Source organism: Haematobia irritans, chromosome 4, assembly GCF_050003625.1.
Source record: "Haematobia irritans isolate KBUSLIRL chromosome 4, ASM5000362v1, whole genome shotgun sequence".
NCBI classification, from domain to species: domain Eukaryota; kingdom Metazoa; phylum Arthropoda; class Insecta; order Diptera; family Muscidae; genus Haematobia; species Haematobia irritans.
Genome location: NC_134400.1, coordinates 64,087,676 through 64,108,740, shown reverse-complemented (window position 1 = coordinate 64,108,740; position 21,065 = coordinate 64,087,676). Strand labels below are relative to the sequence as shown.

At 37.0% G+C, this 21,065-nt stretch overlaps 4 protein-coding genes and 3 long non-coding RNA genes across 12 annotated transcripts in view; 6 read left to right on the top strand and 1 right to left on the bottom strand.

Annotated features, from left to right (window-relative positions):
• The first annotated feature begins 1,201 nt into the window (after positions 1-1,201).
• LOC142232919 (uncharacterized) lies at positions 1,202-4,224 on the top strand. Of its 2 annotated transcripts, none has more exons than XR_012721250.1 (2): positions 1,202-3,181; positions 3,238-3,451. XR_012721250.1 is itself a non-coding variant. In XM_075303635.1 (2 exons), exons 1-2 carry the CDS (start codon positions 1,202-1,204, stop codon positions 4,132-4,134), a joined length of 1,311 nt encoding a protein of 436 aa, XP_075159750.1. In that variant the 3' UTR covers positions 4,135-4,224. The 2 variants fall into 2 exon arrangements, 1 of the variants encoding a protein (XP_075159750.1); XM_075303635.1 differs by lacking the exon at positions 3,238-3,451 and adding an exon at positions 4,088-4,224 and having other exon boundaries at positions 1,202-2,465.
• Positions 4,225-4,570: 346 nt separating this feature from the next.
• Positions 4,571-7,072, top strand: LOC142232920 (uncharacterized). Of its 4 annotated transcripts, XR_012721251.1 has the most exons (4): positions 4,571-5,394; positions 6,330-6,525; positions 6,593-6,812; positions 6,958-7,072. XR_012721251.1 is itself a non-coding variant. In XM_075303637.1 (3 exons), the coding sequence occupies exons 1-3, from the start codon at positions 4,571-4,573 to the stop codon at positions 6,662-6,664; spliced, it is 987 nt and encodes a 328-aa protein (XP_075159752.1). In that variant the 3' UTR covers positions 6,665-7,072. The 4 variants fall into 4 exon arrangements, 3 of the variants coding, with proteins under 3 accessions (XP_075159752.1, XP_075159751.1, XP_075159753.1); XM_075303637.1 differs by having other exon boundaries at positions 6,330-6,420; positions 6,593-7,072; XM_075303636.1 differs by having other exon boundaries at positions 6,593-7,072.
• Positions 6,684-8,819, top strand: LOC142232921 (uncharacterized). Its single transcript, XM_075303639.1, has 2 exons — positions 6,684-8,643; positions 8,748-8,819. The coding sequence occupies exon 1, from the start codon at positions 7,423-7,425 to the stop codon at positions 8,488-8,490; it is 1,068 nt and encodes a 355-aa protein (XP_075159754.1). The 5' UTR covers positions 6,684-7,422; the 3' UTR covers positions 8,491-8,643; positions 8,748-8,819.
• Positions 8,820-10,480: 1,661 nt separating this feature from the next.
• LOC142236910 (uncharacterized) lies at positions 10,481-11,328 on the bottom strand. The gene is made up of 2 exons (XR_012722255.1): positions 10,758-11,328; positions 10,481-10,690 (listed from the first exon to the last, which is right to left on the bottom strand). It is a non-coding gene; the product is annotated as an uncharacterized LOC142236910 (long non-coding RNA).
• A 427-nt stretch (positions 11,329-11,755) lies between these two features.
• Positions 11,756-12,284, top strand: LOC142237051 (uncharacterized). Its single transcript, XR_012722312.1, has 2 exons — positions 11,756-12,007; positions 12,075-12,284. It is a non-coding gene; the product is annotated as an uncharacterized LOC142237051 (long non-coding RNA).
• Positions 12,285-12,870: 586 nt separating this feature from the next.
• The window catches only part of Alg11 (ALG11 alpha-1,2-mannosyltransferase), a 96,889-nt gene continuing 88,694 nt past the window's right edge, over positions 12,871-21,065 (top strand). For both annotated transcript variants that reach the window (XM_075305222.1, XM_075305221.1), the window contains exons 1-2: positions 12,871-12,970; positions 13,031-13,235. In XM_075305222.1, the coding sequence (XP_075161337.1) occupies positions 12,957-12,970; positions 13,031-13,235 (219 nt within the window). In that variant the 5' untranslated portion in view covers positions 12,871-12,956. The remainder of the gene's footprint in view (positions 12,971-13,030; positions 13,236-21,065) is intronic.
• LOC142234140 (uncharacterized) lies at positions 13,242-14,130 on the top strand. Its single transcript, XR_012721573.1, has 2 exons — positions 13,242-13,558; positions 13,670-14,130. It is a non-coding gene; the product is annotated as an uncharacterized LOC142234140 (long non-coding RNA).

Genomic DNA, 21,065 nt, shown 5'->3' with positions numbered 1-21,065 from the left:
GATACATGTGGTATACCAAATTGTAGGTATTGATGTCCTCTACCAAGTTCCGTTGTCATTTTTGTGTACGAAGTCCATTCCTGGACTCCACATGGGAAATAGTGTCCTGACCACCAGTAACCAGTAATAACCAAGCTAAATAACATTGAACAGGCACATGTCGCACACCAAATTGTAGGTAAAGGTGTTCTCTACCATTTTCTGTGTATAAATCGTTGTTTTTAAGCACGGAAATACTAAAATTTCATTAAATATTCTGTCTGTCCGTCTTATAGTAATTCAGTTTTGTCGACTCTGTGTCACCTTGTTATTTTTTCGATAACCCTGTTATTTCGTTAGCATAAATAGCAATGCATTTCTTATGGGAATGAAATTTTTCGCTAGAGGTGCATACCGGCCTTATTGCAAATCTACTGAGATCTAGGAGGAATTCGTCAAAAATCCTAATGCGAACGTAGTATAAAAGAATCATTGCCCTGCCAGCATTTCAATGTTCCATTTCATCCTCATCGCTACCACAGACTCGTAAGTGACACTGCAACAATCGCCAACTGTGATAGTATTTTGCCATCACTATTCGCATGAAAGTATTTTGCCATCACTATTGTTACAAGAGCCATTTTATATTTTGTGAAACACCTAGCGCAACTGGCTTATTATAATTTATTTCAATGAAAACGAAAATAAAGTGCAGTGTTGGAGAGGGTAACACTGGTATTACCAAAAACTAAGGCCGCTGTCACTTTTCGGAGAAATGGAGAAAATTTCCCCAGCTACCAACTTCATTTTGATTTATTATTGTTGTGATTTATAGCCATGTCATTAGTATAAGTAGAACTGTTGTCCATTTACTTATCCTCTTTTGTCGCCAAAGTAAAAAATAAGTGAGTCGATTGTTTTGTAATACTTTATTTGCATTATATTCATGTAATTTCAAAGTGTTGACATTATATTTATTTATTTCCTTTTCTCCTTTTTTTCTTGTAAGAGAATAAACACACATATAATTATTCACTCACCAATCAAACAAATAAACACTTCTTATTATAATCAAACACTAGTCTGGTTGTGTTGTCATTTGGATCTGCCGGTTGTGGGTGAAGTTTATTCTGGAACGGTGGTAAGAGAACATTTTTATTCTTTATTTTTGGTTGTTTTATGTCGTGGAAATTGTTTTAAGTGTTATACCATTTTTGTTTTTATGTCTGAGAAAGAAACGACGAGAAGAACCAGTGGCCGAAGCACCCAAGGAATTCCTCCAGCACGTTTTGATTCTGAGATATACGATATGTCGCTTACCCATTCGCCGAAATCAAAAGCACCATTACCAAATGAACCTGTCAATGCCGCTTCGAACACTGCAACCGACCAGAACAATGTTAAATCTTCTCAAAAAGCACCAGCCAATTCACTAGGTCAACTCGGGACACCTTCAAAAGAAATAATTGAGTTTAAAAAGCACGTAAATATGCAAATGCAACAATTGCAATGTCAGATGCAAGCAATGCAGGCAGATTATATCGCCAAAACACAACAAATGCAAAAGCAAATGCAAGAACAATTTGCAAATTTACAACCACTGACTGCATTGCCTGCTTTGATATCACAATTACAACAAACACACAGCCAAACACCACCGCCACAAGTAAGTCATATGCAACAAAGTTTACAAATGCCAACGAACGAGTCTCAAGAGCCACGGAATTCTCAAAACATCATATCAAACAATCATCAGCCACCGGTATCGTCCATAACCTCAAATATGTCCGTCCACAGCTCATATTCACAAAATACATTACCTTTGCCACAGAAGAAAATTTATCCATTACCTATTTTTACAGGTCTTCCAGAAGAATGGCAGACATTTTTTGAATCATTTGAAAGCACTACCACCGAATTTGGTTATACTAATTTGCACAATATCATGCGCCTGAGGGATTCACTAAAAGGTCGAGCAAAAGAATCCGTAGAGTCACTCTTGGGCAGCTCAAACAATGTCACCGCTATTTTGGAATTGCTCCGTGAAACCTTCGGCCGACCAGAACAGTTAATCAGGAGCCAAGTTGAAAAAGTAAGAGCAATTCCCCCTATAGCCAATGATAATTTGGAAGCACTCATCAACTATGCGAACAAGGTATCCAACATGGCAACATTTTTGAAGAATGCCAAGGGTGAGCATCATTTAATGAACCCGTCGCTTCTCAGTGAATTAGTTTGCAAATTGTCCACAAATCGTCAAATGCAGTGGGCCGAAAAATGTCTGCAACTTCAGGAACCAGCCACCGTAATCGATTTTGCAAATTGGCTTTCATCAGTGCGCCGACTGGCCAACATGGTCAATGACACCTTACCAATCGCAAGCACGTCTTCCAATCGCCGTCATATGCCCACAACTGCACAAGTTTCCAATCGAAAATTTGCATGCGTTGGTGTTTCTTCGAGTCACCAATGTCCTGTCTGCAATGGTGAGTGTAAAGCTATTAAAAATTGTCCAACCTTTTTGCAGATGTCACTCGATGATCGCTGGAGTAAAGTTAAGCAAATTAAAACATGTTTTAGTTGCTTAAAAAGGGGACACCAAGTAAAAAACTGTCATCCAAAGCGCCGTTGTGGAATAAATGACTGTCCAAAACCACATCATTCACTATTACACAAAACACTTCCAACAACAGAAACTGTAACCGCAATTTTGCCACAAATCAACACGAATACAGAAGGAACCGAACCGCCATTACCGGAGAGAAGAAAATGCCACGCAACAAGCCACACCGAAAACGTATTGTTCCAAATTCTGTCCGTAACCATATATGGTAAGAAAAAACAACTCACGATATACGCGTTTGTCGACGATGGAGCAAATGTTTCCATGCTACATAGGGACATAGCAAACGAGCTCGATTTACACGGAGAAAATGATTTTTTGGAACTTCAGTGGCTAAATACCCTGCCAGCATTTCAAAGTTCCATTTCAACCTCATCGTTACCACAGACTCGTAAATGTCACTTCAACCATCATGAAAAGGTACATCAAAAAGTACATGCAAGTAATTTGCCATCCCTACTGTAAAAAAAGCCATTTTTTTTGTGAAACGCCAAGCGCAACCAGCTTGTTATATTTTAATTAAATAAAAACGAAAATAAAGTTCTGAAAACATAGATTATACGCTTAAAATTGTGAAAGGTTATTGGTGAACAATTTGGTGATTTTCCAAATGGAATAAAGTGATTGTTTTTCAGATATTTTACAGACACGCTGCCTCCATGGAATAAAAACACTGGTTGATAGACGCAGCAACATGTAACTCGCTACTTGTAACTCAACATCATCATTAATGCCAAAAATTATGTTAAATGTAATGTGATAGTGGTATAAATGTTATATTTTTAAGAATTTGTAAATGTTTAATCAAATTAATAAATATCTAAACAAACGTGTTTTACTCGACCACAATGATTCTTTTACAACTATCTTAAAATGCACTTTTTCTGATTGTTTGGAGGGTCTCTTATTGGCGTCGTTCTAAATTGATCTATAAAGGCACCTAATAATTGCACTCATGCGAAACCTTTTTGTAGTAACTTGGCGTGGTACAACTTCTCAATAGTGACGGCGCTTTTCCGACGAGTTTTTGATGTCGTATATGATTGTTTTCGACGTAGTGGGGATTCTCAAAAGAGTCCCCAAATTCAAAAAATGTTGGCAGGGTAATTATCGCACTTCACAAAATACCGAGAAAATTAATATTACAATTAGCGGAATCGGACAATACAAGGAAAAGTATTCAATTTCCAATGTTTATGTATCAACAGATCTGTCATTGCCAAAACAGAGTTGCCATATGGGAAGCTTCTTAAAATCCCAGGAATATGAAAAAATCTCCAAAATTCCAGTGCACGATTATTTCAACGTACGACCAATGATGATTTTGAGCTTGCAACATTCATTCTTGACAGTTCCTTTGGAAATTCCACACCTTATGAACGAATTTGGCCCAATTGTTACGATAACGAGATTGGGTGCTATTGTATATGGTCCGATATCAGGTTATAAAAATAACTCTAATAAACATGTTTTTCATTTTCGTAGGTGTTCAGGAACAGAAGATGACCCGCTTGAAGAAATTAGCAGAATGATGAGCGGATATTTTGATGTGGAAACATTGGGTATAAAAGTCGATACAAAACCACTTACCTCAAAGGAAAATGAAAGGGCAATGAATTTGTTGTATCAAAGTACAATATGGGTAAATGGCAGATACGAATGTCCACTTCTATGGAAAGAGAACATCCCACCAATACCAGATTCGTACGACATGGCATTAAGGCGTCTGTATAATGTGGAACAAAAAATGTTAAAAAATTGTGAGTATGGAATGGAATATAAAGCCAAAATTCAGGATTATATCAAGAAAGGTTACTGTCGAAAACTCTCACTAGAAGAAAAAGAAGCCCAATACGACCGTGTTTTTATATTCCACATTTCGGAGTAAAGAATCCAAATAAACAGTGTATACGACTGGTGTTCGATGCTGCCGCTGAAATTAACGAATTTTCTTTGAATAAGGCCCTAATGTCAGGACCAGACATAAATAATCCACTAATCACTATTCTTTTAAAATTTAGAGAAGGCCCCATCGCTGTGTGTGGTGACATTCAAGAAATGTTTCACCAAATTGGTGTGGCGAAAATGGATCAGAACTGTCAGAGATTCTTATGGAGGAATGGAGACGTGAATTTGCCAGTGGACACATATGTGATGGAGCGCTTGATATTTGGTGCCACTTGTTCCCCCACAATTGCCCAGTTTGTTAAAAATTTGAATGCCAGAAAATTTATGGATTTGTACCCTAGAGCCGTTCATGGTATCATCGATCGTCATTATGTGGATGACTATGTCGACTGCTTTCAGTCCGAAGAGGAGGCGATCAAAGTATTAAAAGATGTCATTAAAATTCATAAAGTTGCGGGATTCCAATTGCATGGTATAAAATCCAACTCGAAAAAGGTGCTGAACGAGTGCGGTAACCTTGATGGGCAAACGGGTAAGAGTGGCAACACTTTGTGCTATGATGGAGTGGAGCGAGTACTCGGTATTCAGTGGGTACCTGCAACAGATGTTTTCTGTTTTGAACTAAAGTTAAATAAAGTGGACGGACGAGTATTAAAAGGTGAAAAAATTCCAACCAAACGGGAAATGTTGTGTTTAAATATGTCCATCTACGACCCGTTTGGTTTTGTGAGTGATTTTACGATAACGTCAAAAATTATAATGCAAAGTTTATGGAAGTCCGGTGTACAGTGGGATGATGAGCTCCCTGCAGAAATATATGGCCGCTGGAAGTTCTGGTTGGCACAGTTGCCGAATATTGTGAAATTCAATGTGCCTAGGTATTAAAGGGTGATTTGTTAAGAGCTTGATAACTTTTTTAAAAAAAAAAACGCATAAAATTTGCAAAATCTCATCGGTTCTTTATTTGAAACGTTAGATTGGTCCATGACATTTACTTTTTGAAGATAATTTCATTTAAATGTTGACCGCGGCTGCGTCTTAGGTGGTCCATTCGGAAAGTCCAATTTTGGGCAACTTTTTCGAGCATTTCGGCCGGAATAGCCCGAATTTCTTCGGAAATGTTGTCTTCCAAAGCTGGAATAGTTGCTGGCTTATTTCTGTAGACTTTAGACTTGACGTAGCCCCACAAAAAATAGTCTAAAGGCGTCAAATCGCATGATCTTGGTGGCCAACTTACCGGTCCATTTCTTGAGATGAATTGTTCTCCGAAGTTTTCCCTCAAAATGGCCATAGAATCGCGAGCTGTGTGGCATGTAGCGCCATCTTGTTGAAACCACATGTCAACCAAGTTCAGTTCTTCCATTTTTGGCAACAAAAAGTTTGTTAGCATCGAACGATAGCGATCGCCATTCACCGTAACGTTGCGTCCAACAGCATCTTTGAAAAAATACGGTCCAATGATTCCACCAGCGTACAAACCACACCAAATAGTGCATTTTTCGGGATGCATGGGCAGTTCTTGAACGGCTTCTGGTTGCTCTTCACTCCAAATTCGGCAATTTTGCTTATTTACGTAGCCATTCAACCAGAAATGAGCCTCATCGCTGAACAAAATTTGTCGATAAAAAAGCGGATTTTCTGCCACTGATTTTGGTAATAAAATTCAATGATTTGCAAGCGTTGCTCGTTAGTAAGTCTATTCATGATGAAATGTCAAAGCATACTGAGCATCTTTCTCTTTGACACCATGTCTGAAATCCCACGTGATCTGTCAAATACTAATGCATGAAAATCCTAACCTCAAAAGAATCACCCTTTATAATCCAGCATACAATAATAATGACGTACAACTCCACATATTTACGGATGCTAGTGAAGATGCTATGGTTGCGGTGGGTTATTGGCGTGTGGTAAGTAGTGATATCAAAGTGGCTTTTGTTATGGGCAAGACAAGTTGTGCCCCAACTCGTTTCCACACAACCCCCAAATTGGAATTGCATGCCGCCGTCATGGGAGTACGGCTTAAAGAATTAATAATAAAAAATCATGTTAAAGTTGTTAAAAATATTGTTTTTTGGACAGATTCTACGACGGTGTTGCAGTGGATCAGGTCGGACCACAGAATGTACAAACAATACGTGGCTAATCGAGTAGCAGAGATTTTGGATGGCAGTGATGTGGAGCAGTGGAGATGGTGTCCAGGTACGAGGAATCCAGCAGATGAGGCTACAAGGGCAAATCTAACCAAAGATTACGACCCTAATGGAAGGTGGAAAAATGGTCCAGATTTTTTTGATTAAAGGTAAGGCTGAGTGGCCTAGTGAAACGAGGACGGACTCAAGTGCAGAACCAAGCAAGATTGAACTTCGTTCGAAATACAGAGTGTTGATGGCAAGGCAAGTAGAAATAATTATGCCAGATTTTCATCGTTTTTCCAAATACAACAGATTGAAAAGATGTATGGCGTGGGTGCTTCGGTACATGTATAATTTGATCTCCAAGACGAAAAAAGTGCTGGTAAAACGGGGGAGCTGTCAGTAGAAGAGGAAGCAGAAGCAGAAATCTATCTTTGTAAGCAAGTGCAAAAACAGACGTTCGGGGATGACGTGGAAGATCTTGCTGCAAAACGAAATTTATCACAGAAAAGTGAACTCAAAACTTTAAATCCGTTTATTGCTTCAGATGGGCTGTTACGTGTGTGTGGAAGAATTGAAAACGCTACCTTTCTGTCTCTGGACGCCAGAAGACCAATAATTCTTCCTAAAAGTCATCCGTTTACAAGAATATTAGTGGAATCATACCATGTTCGCTTTTGTCACATCAATGTTGCCACAGTCATAAGCGAAGTTCGTCAAAAATTCTGGGTGCCATCACTTCGCCAACTTTTGAACAAAATTAAGCTGAGATGTCCTATGTGTAAAATTCGAAGAGCTAAGCCGATACGGCCACAAATGGCTCCATTACCTGTGGACCGTATTACTCCATATGTTAGGCCCTTTTCATATACAGGCCTTGACTATTTTGGTCCTGTCAACGTTACCATTCGCCGCCGAAAGGAAAAGAGATGGGTAGCCCTATTTACCTGTCTTACCATCCGAGCCGTTCATCTTGAAATCGCCACTGATCTATCCAGCGATGCATGCCTGCTTTGTATAAAGAATTTTGTAAACAGAAGAGGAGTTCCAGTAACGATTCGAAGTGACAACGGAACAAATTTCGTTGGCATCGCTAAAGAACTTCAAGGTATGTCCAATTTTATTGATAATAATGACTCGTTTCATTCAAGTTTGACGGCTCTTGGCATTAAATGGCTGTATAATACACCGAGCAATCCAAGTGAAGGCGGCGTTTGGGAACGCTTAGTCCAATCAGTGAAGAAGGCTTTATATGCAATGTTGAAGGAACAGGCGCCGAAATTGGAAACACTGCAATCCTTGTTGATAGAGGCGGAAAATATGGTAAATGCGAGGCCTCTGACGCATCTTCCCGTTTCTCCTGAGGATTCAGAGCCATTGACACCCAATCACTTCATCCTTGGATGCCCTATTTCTACTCATACACCAGCACCGTTCGAGCCAAGACTGATGTGTTTGAGAAAACAATGGCGAGTTTTGCAGAATATGAAGAATGGTTTGTGGCAGCAGTGGGTGCGTGAATACCTACCAGATTTGACTCGACGCACAAAATGGTGTTTGCCTTCTCAACCATTAAAGGTGGGCTGTCTAGTCTTTCTGTGTGATGTTGATCTGCCGAGAAGTCAATGGAAACGAGGGCGTATAATTCAACTGTTCGGTGGTAGAGATGGTGTGGCTCGATCAGCTATTGTCCGTACAAGTGCAGGTGAATATCGTCGTCCTGTGTCCAAGCTGGCTGTACTTGATGTCGAAGTTGGAGCAAATGCCGGTGAAGCTTCCCCCTCCGGGTCAGTTCACGGGGGTGGGGATGTTGGAGAGGGTAACACTGGTATTACCAAAAACTAAGGCCGCTGTCACTTTTCGGAGAAATGGAGAAAATTTCCCCAGCTACCAACTTCATTTTGATTTATTATTGTTGAGATTTATAGCCATGTCATTAGTATAAATAGAACTGTTGTCCATTTACTTATCCTCTTTTGTCGCCAAAGTAAAAAATAAGTGAGTCGATTGTTTTGTAATACTTTATTTGCATTATATTCATGTAATTTCAAAGTGTTGACATTATATTTATTTATTTCCTTTTCTCCTTTTTTTCTTGTAAGAGAATAAACACACATATAATTATTCACTCACCAATCAAACAAATAAACACTTCTTATTATAATCAAACACTAGTCTGGTTGTGTTGTCATTTGGATCTGCCGGTTGTGGGTGAAGTTTATTCTGGAACGGTGGCAAGAGAACATGCAGAAAACATAGTTATTACGCTTAAAATTGTGAAAAGTAAATTGGTGAACAATTTTTGACTTTCCAAATGGAATAAAGTGATAGTTTTTCAAATATTTTTCCAGACACGCTGCCTCCATTGGGAATAAAAGTACTGGCTGATAGACGCTACAACATTTAACTTACAACTTGTAACTCAACATCAATCTCTTATTAATACATAAAAATGTGTTAAATGTGATGTGATAGCCGTATAAATGTTATATTTATGAGAATTTATAAATGTTTCATAAAATTAATAAACATATAAACAATCGTGTTTTACTTGACCACAATGATTCTTTTACAACTATCTTAAAATGCACGTTGTCTCATTGTTTGAAGGGGCTCTTATTGGGGTCCTTCTAAATGTATCCAGAAGGGCTCCTAATAATTGCACTCATGCGATACTTTTTTGTAGTAACTTGGCGTGGTACAACTTCTCAATAGTGACGGCGCTTTTCCGAGGAGTTTTGGATATCGTATACGACTGTTTTCGACGTAGTGGGGATTCTCTGAAGCGCCCCCAAATTCAAAAAATGTTGGCAGGGTGTGGTCAAGTAAAACACGATTGTGTAGATGTTTATTAATTTGATTAAACATTTAAAAGTTCTTATACTACATTCGCACTAGACATGAAGTCCTCGTAAACGAGGATTTTGGCCGAAATCCTCCTAGATTTCAGTAGGTTTGCAATAGGCAAATATCAGCTGGCTCGTAGAGGATTGCAACAAAATCTCTATCGAAATCCCCTATACTGCCTTGTACAACCGTGGTTTTAGTAATAAAAATGCGCTTTTTGCAACCCTGCCCCAATTTGTAGATGAATATGTGTGTGCGTGTGCACACACGGGTTTGTGTTTGTATTGATATATTTACAAACAGCTGTTAACTCCTCAAATCTACGAAATCTCGTTATTTTGCCAATTCGAACACTTGAGATTTGTAAAGAGATTTTGGTTCTAAATAGCGAGATTTCGTGTCTAGTGCGAACGTAGTATTATAAATATAACATTTTTCCGTTTATCTCATCACATTTAACAAAACTTTTTTCATTAATAAAAGAATGATGTTGATTTACACGTATCAAGTCACATGCTGCAGCGTCTATCAGCCGTTTGTTTATTCTCGATGGAGGCAGCGTGTCTGAAAAAAAATCACTTTATTCCATTTGGAAAGTCGAAAATTGTCCACCATATACCTTTCACAATTTAAGAGTAACTACATATGTTTTCAGCACTTCATTTGCGTTTTTATTTAAATAAATTATGATAAGCTAGTAGCGCCTGGCGTTTCACAAAATAAACTCGAACTTCCCTGCCAACATTTTTTGAATTTGGGGGCGCTTCTGAGAATCCCCACTAGGTCGAAAACAATCATATACGACATCAAAAACTCGCCGGAAAAGCGCCGTCACTGTTGAGAAGTTGTACCACGCCAAGTTACTACGAAAAAGTTTCTCATCAGTGCAATTATTAGGTGCCTATTTAGATCAATTTCGAAGGACGCCAATAAGAACCCGTGCAAACTATCAGAAAAAGTGAATTTTAAGGTAATTGTAGAAGAATCATTGTGGTCAAGTAAAACACGATTGTGTAGATGTTTATTGATTTGATTAAACATTTATAATTTCTTATAAATATAAAATTTTTCGGTTTATCTCATCACATTTAACATAATGTTTTGCATTAATAAAAGAATGATGTTGAGTTTTAAATAGCAAGTTACATATTGCAGCGTCTATCAGCCAGTTTGTTTATTTTCGATGGATACAGCGTGCCTGGAAAAATATTTGAAAAACGATCACTTTATTCTATTTGGAAAGTCGAAAATTGTTCACCATATACCTTTCACAATTTTAAGCGTAATATCTATGTTTTCAGAACTTTATTTTCGTTTTTATTTAAATAAAATATAACAAGCTGGTTGCGCTTGACGATTCACAAAAAATAAAATGGCTCTTCTAACAGTAGTGATGGCAAAAAACTTTCATGTACATTTTGTACTTTTTGATATGCTTCCCCCATGACAGTTCGCGATGGTTGTGGTGACATTTACGAGTCTGTGGTAGCGATGAGGATGAAATGGGACTTTGAAATGCTGGCAGGGTTAATACCCACATAATGTGTTGAATTTTACCGTTGAGGGTAATGTCTGTTTTTGTGGAGAACGCGATTTTCTCAGCTAGAATATTACCATAATCCTTTGAAAAAATATTTGAAAGATTGTTCAAATTAAGCATTTTTCAAACGTTTGTGTTTATTGGGATGTGTTTTGTTTTTCCGTTGTGTTTGTTGAAGTGCCTTTATCTATTTCATTTTAATAAGGGTGAGAAAAATGTTTTTAAATTTGTTCCAAAGATAATAAACGTAGGAAGATGGGCAATTGGCTACTGAGCACATCAAACCATTTACGGTTTAAGGTCCATACTTTTCGTTTATCGAACCAAACGCGTATTCGACAAGTATTGATATAGCATTAAAATGCAAATAAAAGAAATTAAGAGCAGGAAATAAATTTCCATTAAGGGGGAAATGTAATTTTTTTGTTATTGTCTAAAATCTAACATTGTTTCATTAAGAAAATTAAGTTTTTCATTTAAAAAATAAAAACGAAAAACAAACAAAAAATTACAAACATAGTGTGTAAATATAACCATAGCGATAGGCGGTAGGCGAACACTTATTTACGTGTATTTCTTATGGGAAGCCCAAAATCCGCGACGGAATACCGTGATGGCTAGCGGCGTGTCGCTAAATTAAAACTTATTCTAACTCCTTGGCGAAAACTGGTATAGTGTTGCCATCGCTTATCAATTTTTTCAACTCACCACTACCCTGCCAGCAATTCAAAGTTCCATTTCATCCTCATCGCTACCACAGACTCGTAAATGTCACCACAACCATCGCGAACTGTGATGGGGGAAGCATATCAAAAAGTACAAAATGTACATGAAAGTATTTTGCCATCACTACTGTTAGAAAAGCCATTTTATTTTTTGTGAAACGCCAAGCGCAACCAGCTTGTTATATTTTATTTAAATAAAAACGAAAATAAAGTTCTGAAAACATAGATATTACGCTTAAAATTGTGAAAGGTATATGGTGAACAATTTTCGACTTTCCAAATAGAATAATGTGATCGTTTTTCAAATATTTTTCCAGGCACGCTGTCTCCATCGAAAATAAACAAACTGGCTGATAGACGCTGCAATATGTAACTTGCTACTTAAAACTCAGCATCATTCTTTTATTAATGCAAAAAATTATGTTAAATGTGATGAGATAAACCGAAAAATGGTATATTTATAAGAAATTATAAATGTTTAATCAAATCAATAAACATCTACACAATCGTGTTTTACTTGACCACAATGATTCTTCTACAATTACCTTAAAATGCACTTTTTCTGATAGTTTGCAGGGGTTCTTATTGGCGTCCTTCGAAACTGATCTAAATAGGCACGTAATAATTGCACTGATGAGAATCTTTTTCGTAGTAACTTGGCGTGGTACAACTTCTCAATAGTGACGGTGCTTTTCCGACGAGTTTTTGATGTCGTATATGATTGTTTTCGACGTAGTGGGGATTCTCAGAAGCGCCCCCAAATTCAAAAAATGTTGGCAGGATAGGAATTGCTGTTGCCTGGACACGTGTAGATTATTTTTTCTTGAAATAACTCAACAAATAACAAGCCATTATATGTTTTTATTCAACTTCATTGTTTAATATTGTCAAAGCATGCTGTATTGACAACAAAAACGCTAGGAAACGTGAAAAAGGGAACTATTCGCCGTCAAGCTTATTGTATTTGCCGTTGCGGCAAAAATGTTTCGCCTACCGCCTATCGCTATGGTTATATTTACACACATATATGGAACTAACACCGTCAATGCAACATTTGGTGTGACGCATGCCAATTTCCCATCTTCCTACTTCTATTATCTTTAATTTGTTCTCAGTTATTCGTACCTATCCGAATTGGTCGTCGTGGCAACTCTGATTATTTGTAAATATTGGAAAAACACCATCGGAACATTAGAACGATGTTCTTTACAGTGCAAGTAGAAATAAAATTCTATGAAAAATATAATAATAAATAGCATTTTCCTTTCTATAGTTTTTTTATTGCAAATGTCATATTGTTATGCTTTGTGGCATGCTTAGGACTCTCGCTTTATTGTCTCCGACAATTTTTAAAGTCAAGAAAGTCTAAATTGGAGACCAGAAACGTGAATATTGTTAACGTTGGAATATTCCATCCATATTGTAATGCCGGAGGAGGTGGAGAGCGAGTTCTATGGTGTGCGGTGCGAGCATTGCAGGTAAAATATAAAAGGAAGTAAATTTAAATGACCATTGCAGCAACTTGCTAATTTGGCTTACCATATACTATTATACACAATGTAGTGCGATATTTCAAAAAAGGCCATTCTCCGAGATGGCTGGAGTCCTGATATATGAGGTTCAAAATTCGGCGAGTATTATATATTTTTTATTATACAGTCGAATTTCTCTATAAAGAATCATTACGAGCTGAATTCAAACTTGTTTAAAACTTGAAATATGAAGGCATATTATACCTTAAGGCCGGTGCCAAGTTCGTGTCTCGGGCGAAAATCAAAGGTTTTCACTGCCACTTTACTATGTATGTTATATTTGTATAATCCAAATTACGTTACGTTTGTAAAGCAAATCCGATTATTATTTTTTGCACTTTCACTTTTCGTTTTCACCATATAATGGAACACGACCGTAGTACCGGTTGAAGGCTCACCATTTGCGAAGCTTTGACTTAGGCCCTAAGCAAAAATGGCGTAACATTTTGTAGTCCATTGAAACAAAAGTAAACTTGTTTTCTTCTGATAGAGGTGCACACCATGTAAGAAGACCTATCCATCAACAATTCAATCCCAAATATACTTTAAAGACCTCCAAAACGGTGGTGACATCATCATGGAAATCAGCTGATTACAAAGATATTTTGCAAAAAACAATGTTGCCTTATGCCGAAGAAAATATGCCACTACATTAGGTCTTCCAGCAGGACAATGACACGGCAAGGTACACAAAAAATGTGATTCCAGGACAATAAAATCAATGTATTAGAATGGCCGGTACAGTAGGTAACGGATATAAGATCATCTCATATAAGAAAAAGTTAATAAAAAAAGACCATACTTGCTTTTTCTTAAAAAAACGCATATAAGAAACAACAAATGTGTATTTTTTCGACTTTCTTATAACCGCGTCCCACTCAATAGAAAATTTGTGGAACGAAGTTAAAAGGCAATCAGGGGAAAGTGTCCAGCAAATTGCTATGAGCTTAGAAATCTAATACAGGATGCTTGTAATGGAATACTATACATTTTTGCCAAAATTTGGTCGATTGTGAATACATAGAAGAAGTTCTACTGTTCTGGAAAACACATGATCCCCAACTAAGCTCCGATATTTTAGGCTCACTTCTCTTTTTATCACTGAGTACTGTTCCACATTGCGGTGAAATCGCTTAGAGAAACACTCAGGAATGTCACCGGCGTTACTGAGAGGCTATAATACACCGCTGATCAAATTTTTTCTGTTTGGTCGAAACTGGGATTTAAACCATGAAAAAAATGTCACGACAATTTTTCAATTAAAGTTTTAATTGAGTTTTAAAAATATTCAATTAAAAATTTAATTGATTCAACAAATTTTGTAATTGATACAAATATCAATCACAAAAATCAATTATCAATTAATTGACTTCAATTCATTTTTTAATTGATACTATCATTTCTGTGATTGAAGACGTATCAATTAAAAATTAATTGGATCAATTAATAGAAGACATTTTTTTTGTGTGTATGAAGGCGGGCAACAATTGCACCACGGTGGCTCCTAATAATATTCTTAGATCCTATTGAAAATAAGTCGAGGGACTCATTATACAATATTTGTATCATTTATCTTTAAATCATCCAGCTGGCATAGAATATTGAAGAATGTTATTTTGGTAGGTGTAGTAGAGAGTAGAGGTGTGCGCGTGACACGAAATTGTCGTGACACGCGTGATTCACGCGTGTATCACGTGAGTCGTGAATAAAATCAGAAGCAACTCTCGTGAATGTGCGTGAATGGGACTAAAAAAAATATGTCGTGCGTGAGCGTGCGTGAGTAATAAAATCGGTTCGTGAATGTGCGTGAATACAATTTCTGCAAAATCACGCTCACGATAAAAAAAAGATTTAATTCTTAAAAAATAAATATTTAATTCTTACTTATGTTAAATGAAATTGATTTAGCTCTCGAACAATATTTTATTTATAAATTTTGTTACCTTTGCTCATTCCCGGTTGGAAAATGTCGTGAGTCTCGTGAATTTGTCGTGAGTCACGGGAATTGTCGTGAATCGTGCGTGAGCGTGAGTCTGTGAAAGTAGTTCGTGCGTGAGCGTGCGTGAATACTGCTTTTCATCTCGTGAATGTGCGTGAGTGTGAGTGGATACGACATTTATCGTGCATGAGCGTGCGTGAATAAATATTTGACTCCGTGAATGTGCGTGAAATTTCACTCACGCGCACACCTCTATTGGAGAGATCAAAATGCTTCAATGTATTCGGCAGATGATTGTACGGTCTACCATTTATCACATGAAATGATTTATGTATCGACTAGCACTTGGAATAATTACTTGATTGCGACGGAAACATTAAACATGAATTCATCCAACTCTATAGAGATTTCATGACAAAGTTCATTTTAGCCTGAAGGTCATGCAGATTTGGTATTTTTCCAGGAAAAACAGTTGGATATAGTCAGCATAAGAAAAAGACAAACAAAAATCATTTATTTTACTGAACAAGTCATCTAGAAACAATCGTGCCTGTTCTGGTACACACATGTATAATTTTTGTGTGGTGTCTAGGGCTGGGATTTTCGGGATCCCGAAAAACTAATTCCATTTTGTTTAATTGGTGGCTTTTATCATTATTTATTAATAAATTGGAGTCTTCATTCAGTGCAAACGGCCCATAGATTTTATTCCCGAGAAATTGGGTTAATAAACATTTATGGTAATAAGATAGTGATATGAAATTGGTTTTTAATTTATTTTTGTCATAATTTTTTTTTTCTTTTCTTCATATTGTTCAGTTAGACTAAATGTTCGTTAAGTATGATAGCATTTGTAATTGGTTTTTAATTAACTCGTATGTTCTTTTGTTATTTTTTGTTAATAAAATTAGATTAAACTATATTGCTTTAATGTACAATATTTCTTGGCGCTGTAGATTGGTATTACATAAAATATTTAAAGAATCCCGAACATTCGGGATCCCGAAAAAATCCCGGAAAAGCCCGGGATTCTATATTTTGAAATCCCGAATCCCGGGATTTATAAAAATGAAAAATGTACACGAACATTTGTTATGTGTAGGCTTATTGTACGGCGATCGTATGCAAATTTAGAAAATTTTTATGGAAAATAAGTAACATATTCTTAAATTTAATGTCTTTTTGTATATAATGTGCAATTTTTTTGAGCAAAATCACTTATATATGGCATAAAACACGATTTAAACTGGTAACAAAAATTCTGGTGGTTGTTTTACACTTAATTCCACAGTGTAGAATAATTGTGTTATTATTTTGTATAGATTATCAGTAAAATAGGTTTAGTTTATAGTTTCTGTCTGCAAATAAAATGCATTGCAGAAAAGGTCAGCTGTCAGAAGTCCGAAAAAAGTGGTCTCACGTGCGAGCCAGAACAACTAACTTTCTGTGTGGTGTGTAGAAAGTGTATGGTGTGGTGCACAATGCGGTGCGACCCAGAACAGGCATGAATATAAACAATAGAGGTCCAAGGACAGATCCTTAGGGTACACCACTTCAGAACTACATGATTTTCAAACATTTGCTCTTTAACCTTGGAAAGTCATCCTTATTTTTTGTACACTAACGTCATCCTTCGTCATTTTGATAACGGCTTATTTCAAGACGCTATAATTTGCATCGTAAAAAAAATTGCGAGCCAAAGTTGAGTTTATTTTCTTATTCAATTTGTTTTTAATTAGTATAAAACAACAATTAAAATGGTTGAAATAGTATAACTTAAATTTATGATTTCCCAATGGACTAAAATGCATTTTAAATAGAAAATGAAATTACCCGTCGTCATTTTGACGAAGGATGACTGTCCAGGGTTAAATGAATAAATTGATTTCTTCCAGTCAGGCACGATAGTAATAATTTACACGCTACATTGCTAAACTAATGTGAACATAGTTCACTATTAGAAATATTCTGCCTAATTGCTTCAGTTAACTTTTAGTAGCTAGTATACGTTGAAAATTTTGAAAAACGTCGCATTTTTCAAAAAAGGTCGGATAAAAACGTTAATGCACAAAATGTTTAATAAAACAACACAAAAAGTAACAGTTCAATATCATAAAAGATTTTTTTGTCAACTTATTGTAATATAAAATCCAGTAAAACAGAAACATTTCATTAAATATATTTTTTTATAGTTAATATATTCGTTAATTCATCAAAACAAGTTCTTTCAGCGCAAGTACTGCTATTATGTAGTGCTAGTACAAATGCTGCAAATTCAAATAGATGTGGATAAAGTTCTTCTAAAGAGTTTCGAGTACAACTTTTTTGTGTCACAAATGTCTAACTTGAAATATATGTATTTTTACTGCAGAAAGTTTGTAAACAAATTTGTTCTGTAAAAAATCATTTGACGACAGAAGCTAAATTGCCAATGATTGAATAGTATGGAGAAAAATAACAACTGAACAAACTTGTATACCGCGTAGGTTAGGTATTTTATAGCCGAGTCCGAACGGCGTTTCACATTGCGGTGAAACTTAGGTTAGGTTAGGTTAGGTGGCAGCCCGATGTATCAGGCTCACTTAGACTATTCAGTCCATTGTTGTACCACATTGGTGAACTTCTCTCTTATCACTGAGTGCTGCCCGATTCCATGTTAAGCTCAATGACAAGGGACCTCCTTTTTATAGCCGAGTCCGAACGGCGTTCCACATTGCAGTGAAACCACTTAGAGAAGCTTTGAAACCCTCAGAAATGTCACCAGCATTACTGAGGTGGGATACTCCACCGCTGAAAAAGTTTTTGGTGTTCGGTCGAAGCAGGAATCGAACCCACGACCATAAGCGTAGGAAGGCCTCTGGGGACGGGGCTTAGACCCCCCAAAAAATTGTAGCCCCCCCAGAATTTGAAAACCTATTTACGATTTTCCATTTTTATAAAAAATAAACAAGCCCAGCAAAAAAGCGTCGCCAAAAAAGTAATGAAAATGATTTTTTGGGTCCGGAAGTGGTGCAAATTTGGCGAAGAAGCGATGAATTTAACATGGGCTTGTCAGAGGACGGAAGTCCTCCATTCCAACAGCCGTTGTACTGAATTTGCATCACTTCTTTAGGTTTGATCCGAATTCAATGTTTTGAATGTATATTAAAAAATTCTGTTATATTTTGTCAAATAAATAATTTTTATAATTTTTAATGGATTCTAATGCTTGTCGGAACGTTTGACCTCAAATATTTTTAAAAATTCACAAGTTTTTCAGATTGGATTTAGAATTTTTTTTCGACAAAATTTAAATTATTTGTACCATTTTATGAATTCTTACTTCGTTTTTAAGGTATTTGAAACAAAAAAGTTAAAATTTCCCATTAAAAGTATGAAAAAACCAAATTATAAAAAATTGCATTTAAAGAACTTCCTGAGTAGTTAAAATAAAGAACATCATTGGGAGTAAATCTTCTGGAAGTGCTTTTAAAGTTGTGCCTTTGGAAGAACTTCCAAATTTTGTTGCTGGGAAATGTGTGGAACTACTTTTAGTTGCTTTATTATAAATTAATTTTCGAGTTATTTTGATGTCTAATTTTTTTTATTCATTTTTATGAAATAAAACATTAATTGAAATATAAATAAATGAAATATAAATTTTTAGCTAGGAGGGCTATAGCCCCCCCTAGGAAAATTGTCAAGCTACGCTAATGCCCACGACCTTGTGTATGCAAGGCGGGCATGCTAACCATTGCACCGCGGTAGCTCGGTGAAACTTAGAGAAGCTTTTAAAAACTCAGCAATGCCACCAGCATCACTGAGAGGTGATGATCCACCTATGGAAAACTTTTTGGTCGAAACTGGTGTTGAATCCATGCCCCAGTCTATGCAAGACGGGCCATTGCACCACGGTGGATCCCCCGTAAGGCGCACGACGTGGTTCTCAACATGGGGCTCCTGAGCAAGCTATTGCTTTGAGCTACTATATGGTATGCATTGCTACATACCAATCGATTGCGTCGTGCAATTTGGTAAATTTAAATTTTGGTTTGTCACAATTTTCTATTCATAAGATACAAATTTCTTTTGCCTTTTCAAATGCATAATTTTCAAATATAAGATAAGATACAAATTTCTTTTGCATTTTCGAATGCATAATTTTCAAATATCCTACTTCTAAATAGCATGTATTATTGTTGCCTTCTTAAGAGATATTAATTACTATGGAGCACATTCCTCCAAATTTATATTTTATAAGGCAGGAACAATGTATATTATGAACGTTTTTTTCTATTTATATAAACCCATTTCTAAATGCCTAAGAGGAAAGTAAAGTCAATGAGTGTAACATGGTTTTCGTAAGGGCCTATCAACTACTACGAACTTAGTGGAGTTTACTTTTCATGTTATTAGTCAGTTTGTTCTTGGGAATAAGACATGTTATTTATACCGATTTTAGTAAGGCTTTTGACCGGGTGTATCACAAGATGTTGTTATATAAGCTGGGCAAGATTGGTTTGACCAGTACTATTTTGGATTTGATTTCATTGTATCTTAAGTGTTATACGCAGATTCTATTTTTTGGGGACTCCTATTTGAGGCGATTTGATGTCCTATCGGGTTTGCCACAGGGTAGTAATTTGGGGCCTGTTCTCTTTTTGTTATTTATAAACGATTTACCTCAGTCAATAGTTAACGCTCCTTAACTGTCGGCATAACATTAAAAAAGAGCTATATATTAGTTACTTCAAAACTCTGGGAAATAAATTGGTGGCATGCGGAAATTACAATGCCGTGCATATTCAGTGGGGGTCTCGCCTAACAACTCCAAAAGGAAGACAGCTATATTGGGTTACAAAGGAATTCAATTTAAAGGCCATATAACCTGATTCCCCGATTTACTGGCCCTCTGTCCTAAACAAGTCTCCAGATCTTATTTCTGTGTCGCAAAAGGTATTCCACTGGGTTCTCAAACGGGTGTAGGAGGTCTCTCTCCTCCGGTGCTATGGGTGGCGGTCGGACTCCGAGAACAGGATTAACCTTATAGCTTCTCACCGCTTCAGCTACAGTATCCTCATGAATCCTGTTCAGACCTGTCTGGTATGCTGCCTGATCTAGAGGCTCTCTTTTGTAACGCTGGATCTCGGGCTCTAGAAGGTGAAGATCAACCCTTACATTCCTGGGTGGAGGTTGTCTATCCACAAGATGGTGATTCGGATGACAACTTCGATGGCAACCCAAGAGGTACTGCTTTGACAACATGTAGTTGTGTCGACGCACTAGGATGATCTTGGTCTCCGCATGTAGTTAACAAGTTATATGTAGTTAACAAGTTAACTTGAGGACCTTGTTTCTACCGCGGAGCTTATCACAAATTGCAGTGGCATGGGCGGACGACTTATAAAGGCCGTCGAATGTGACCCAGAGAATAATTTGTTGTCGGAATTGTTTCGCCATCGACTCTGACATTCAACTGCCTGCGTACTTCCGCCGTCCATGTAGTGAATAGTGTGGCTGAGGATTTGGTGGGAGATATTCTCAAATTTCTTGCAGTGAAATAACTGGTAAGATCAGCGAGGTAGACATTCAATCGATCGCAAATGTCATCAACAATGGGCCCTGGTAAGATCAGCGAGGTATACATTCAATCGATCGCAAATGTCATCAACAATGGGCCCGGATGCCATGATTGTGCAATCGTCCGCATAACACACAATCTCGACGCCGTCAGGAGGGGGTGGAATCGAGGACAGGTAGAAGTTAAACAGTGCCGGAGATATCACCCCGCCCTGGGGAACTCCCTGTTTAACTCTACGGGGTGTTGACTTCTTGTCCCTGAATTCCACGCACGACTG

Bases quoted from the DNA above. Each gene is read 5' to 3' on its own strand.
- LOC142232919 (XM_075303635.1), top strand. From the start codon at position 1,202: ATGTCTGAGAAAGAAACGACGAGAAGAACCAGTGGCCGAAGCACCCAA. The intron at 2,466-4,087 runs GTGAGTGTAAAG...TCATTTTCGTAG, and splicing joins CCAATGTCCTGTCTGCAATG to GTGTTCAGGAACAGAAGATG.
- LOC142232920 (XM_075303636.1), top strand. From the start codon at position 4,571: ATGTCAGGACCAGACATAAATAATCCACTAATCACTATTCTTTTAAAA. The intron at 5,395-6,329 runs AAGGGTGATTTG...AATCACCCTTTA, and splicing joins TTCAATGTGCCTAGGTATTA to TAATCCAGCATACAATAATA. The intron at 6,526-6,592 runs GTACGGCTTAAA...TTTTTTGGACAG, and splicing joins TGCATGCCGCCGTCATGGGA to ATTCTACGACGGTGTTGCAG.
- LOC142232921 (XM_075303639.1), top strand. From the start codon at position 7,423: ATGTGTAAAATTCGAAGAGCTAAGCCGATACGGCCACAAATGGCTCCA.